The sequence below is a fragment of the Geospiza fortis genome, unplaced genomic scaffold (assembly GCF_000277835.1).
Source record: "Geospiza fortis unplaced genomic scaffold, GeoFor_1.0 scaffold415, whole genome shotgun sequence".
Lineage (NCBI taxonomy): Eukaryota > Metazoa > Chordata > Aves > Passeriformes > Thraupidae > Geospiza > Geospiza fortis.
This window is the reverse complement of record NW_005054672.1, coordinates 86,800-90,199: the sequence shown is the minus strand read 5'-3', so window position 1 is coordinate 90,199 and position 3,400 is coordinate 86,800. Positions and strand designations below refer to the sequence as shown.

At 58.5% G+C, this 3,400-nt stretch overlaps 1 protein-coding gene across 1 annotated transcript in view; it reads left to right on the top strand.

Annotated features, from left to right (window-relative positions):
• Positions 1-16: 16 nt before the first annotated feature.
• The window catches only part of NT5C3B (5'-nucleotidase, cytosolic IIIB), a 4,604-nt gene continuing 1,220 nt past the window's right edge, over positions 17-3,400 (top strand). Inside the window, exons 1-6 of the mRNA XM_031065062.1 lie at positions 17-89; positions 721-790; positions 1,196-1,242; positions 1,665-1,750; positions 1,935-2,024; positions 3,185-3,347. Of these exons, the coding sequence (XP_030920922.1) occupies positions 739-790; positions 1,196-1,242; positions 1,665-1,750; positions 1,935-2,024; positions 3,185-3,347 (438 nt within the window). The 5' untranslated portion in view covers positions 17-89; positions 721-738. The remainder of the gene's footprint in view (positions 90-720; positions 791-1,195; positions 1,243-1,664; positions 1,751-1,934; positions 2,025-3,184; positions 3,348-3,400) is intronic.

Genomic DNA, 3,400 nt, shown 5'->3' with positions numbered 1-3,400 from the left:
CTCCCGATCTCACGGGCCGGATCCGGCAGCCCGAGCGTGTGCGGGAGATCATCCAGGCTCTCCGGGAGCAGGGGGTGGCCAAACTGCAGGTACCGGCCCCGCGGGGCATCCCTCAGCCCTGCTCTGTCCTTTGCTCAGCCGCCCTGTCCTTGTCCCCCGGTCCCGGCCCTGGTCTCTGGTCTCCCGCTCTGGTCTCCGAGCCCCGCTGGGCATCGCGCCTGCTCTGTCCTTTGCTCAGCAGCCCCTTCCTTGTCCCCCGGTCCCAACCCGGCTTCTCCCAGCCCCGCGGGGCATCGTGCTCTGTCCTTTGCTCAGCTGCCCTTTCCTCATCCCCCAGCCCCGTTGGGCATCTCCCGTGCTCTGTCCTTTGCTCAGCCGCCCTTTCCTTGTCCCCCGGTCCCGGCCCGGCTTCTCCCAGCCCCGCGGGGCAGCGCCTGCGGCTGGAGAAGGAGAAGCCCCAGAGGAGAGGGAGTTCGGGGCTGGTGGCTCCCTCCGGACGGAGCTTTTGGCTCCCGGTTGTGAAACATGAACTGTGCGCCAGTCCCCAGCCCCCTGCCCCGCCCAGGCGGGGTGAAGCCGCTCTTCGGTGCTGATAAGAGCTCCGGGGTTTGGGAGGGTGGTCACGGGAGATTGGTGGTGCTGGGGGCACCTTGGGCTCTCTCTGGTCACTGCAGAATGCACTGGGTCATGCAGGGATTTCGTTTTTCTCCCCTCTTCCAGGTCATTTCTGACTTTGACATGACGCTGAGCAGGTTTGGTTGCAATGGCAGGGGCTGCCCCACGTCTCACAGTGAGGGGAAGCCGTTGTTTTCACTGTTGCTGGTTCTGTTTGGTTTCTATGTTTGTATTTGATGTGGCTCCTGTCATCCCCTGTGCCCTGCTCTGCCAAGCCTGGCCGCTCCATCCTGTCCTCCCCCATGCGGGTCTGGGCCTCACTGCCCGGTGCCAGCTGCCCACTGCAGGAGGCAGGAGCCAGCTCCTGGGCTGGTGCCTTCATCCCACTGCCCACGGGCACCGAGGCTGCTGCCAGGGGCTCAGAGTTGGGGCCACTGCCTTGGCACCCCACAACAAGCCTGTGCTCAGGTCACAGTGTCACCACGGCTTGTAGTGGGAAGAGCCAGCACTGAGATGTAAGGAAGTTGCTGTAGAAATTCTGTGTATGATTCTGTGCTGCATCATTTTGTTTTCTTTGCAGATATCCTTGATACCAGCCGTGTTATCAGTGAGGATGGCAAGAAGAAGGTGGGTGCTGTGTGTAAGGCTTGGTGCCTGTTGTACCTGTCACTGGGAGGTGACACTGGCTGCTGTGGCTGCTCTCCCACCTGTGGTGGCTGCCAGGATGGGGTGAGAAAGTGTCCAGGCTGCATTTCAGCCAGCTGTGACAGAGGAGAAGTTAAAAAGGGAACTCGAATTTGCATGTGCAGCTGTGAGTGTTTCAGTTTGATAAGAGGAAGAAGGGGAGGGTTGTTTGTACCTGCAGCATCTGGGGTGAGGTGAGGGCCAGCCAGGCTGCTGAGAGTTCCAGGTATGCTCAGAGAGAAGCTGCTCAGTGACACGGTCTTGGCTGTGTTTAGGAAGAGCAATGCTTTGGAGAACTTCAGAAATGCTAGTTTTGTTTACTCTCTTTAGAGCTGATGTTCACTTTGTTCCTTTTCTCTCTGTAGCTGAAGGATCTGCTCCACTATTACTATCCCATAGAAATAGATCCCAACCGGACCCTGGAAGAGAAACGTCCCCTCATGGTGGAGTGGTGAGTGCTGTTTGTGATCTTGACCTTGTCCTGACAACCTCTTGTCCCTGAGGACTTCAGGACATAGGGCTTGAATCATCCCTGGCCTTGGCAGCGATCCCACAAGGTTTAATTGTTGTTTGTGACTGCTGAGGGCCTCTGCCTGGCACCTCTGTCACTGCTGCCTTTCCCACATCAAATACAGGTGGACCAAGGCCCATGAGCTGCTGGTGCAGCAGAAGATCCACAAAAGTGACATAGCCCAGATTGTCAGAGAGTCAGAAGCAATGCTCAGGTACAGGCTGGGGGTTGTGATGCTGAGGTACAGGGTGGGGATGTGAAGCTGAGGTTGGGGCACATGAGGATGTGATGCTGAGGTTTGGGCACATGAGGATGTGATGCTGAGGTTTGGGTACGTGGGGATGTGATGCTGAGGTTTGGGCACATGAGGATGTGATGCTGAGGTTTGGGTACGTGGGGATGTGATGCTGAGGTTTGGGTACGTGGGGATGTGATGCTGAGGTTTGGGCTGGGGAATGTGGGCATCTTGGACACCTTGGCTGCCCACAGCCCTTCTCTCCTGCCCTGGTAGCCAGTGCTCTGCTCACTGCTCTCCAGCCCTGTGACCAGTGCCAGCCTCCCTTGCTCACTCCCTGAGGCTGAGTTTAACAAAGTGAGACCACGAGACACAGCCTGAGCTCACTCCTTGGCTGCAGGCTGCTCCCTTCCTGCTCTGAAACCCCTGCCCCTCTCTTGGGCCTTGGCAAGGGGCAGCTGAGGGGCTGGTGCTGGGCACAGCCCCCCATTTGCAGGGCAGGGTGCAGCTCCCTGCTCCCAGCAGAGGTGTTCTTTGCACTGCAGCTGCCAAGCCTTATGCAGAGCCTTGGCTCAGCAGCAGATCTCACCCACAGCACAAAAATGTTGTGCTAGAACTCACTGCTGAAGCTGATCTGGCAGCTGTGGCCCTAAGGCTGGCTCAGGGAGCTGGGCTCTGCCAGGTTGCTGCCAGCCTCAGGGAGGAGATGGCTTTTCATGAGCCAAGTTCCACTTCTGCATGGAATTGTGCTCTGGCAAACTGGGGAGAGCCACAGGTTGTTCTGATCATCCTCCCAGCCAGTCTGACCTGTTCACATCTCCCAGTGCCGTGGGTGTGTGTGGGCAGGCTGTGCCCTGTGCCCCTGCTGAGCAGCTGCTGTGCCCAGGAGGTGCCAGGCGAGCGGCTGGAGTGCTCCATGCTTCCACAAGCACCCCCCAGCTGCAGCCCCCAGAGCTCTGGGGCTCTGCACAGGGAAGGCCACGGGTGTGCTGGTGGCACAGAGAGCTCGTGCTGTCTGCAGAGCTTCTGTTTGGGCAGTGCTGGGCAGGAGCAGGAGCTGGGCTGAGCCTGCTGCCAGCACAGGGCACCGCTCTGTGAGCTGGAAACACAGCCCTGGGCAATGCACCCTGCTGCTCTAGGGATGGCTTCAAGGAGTTCTTTGATCAGCTGCATAAGAACAACATCCCCCTGTTCATCTTCTCTGCTGGGGTTGGGGATATCCTGGAGGAGATCATCCGTCAGGCCAACGTCTTCTACCCCAATGTCAACGTGGTGTCCAACTACATGGGCTTCAGTGATGAGGTGAGTTCTTGCCTTGCACCTGAGTGCTGAGTGTATGAGGAGAGTGGTGTGGT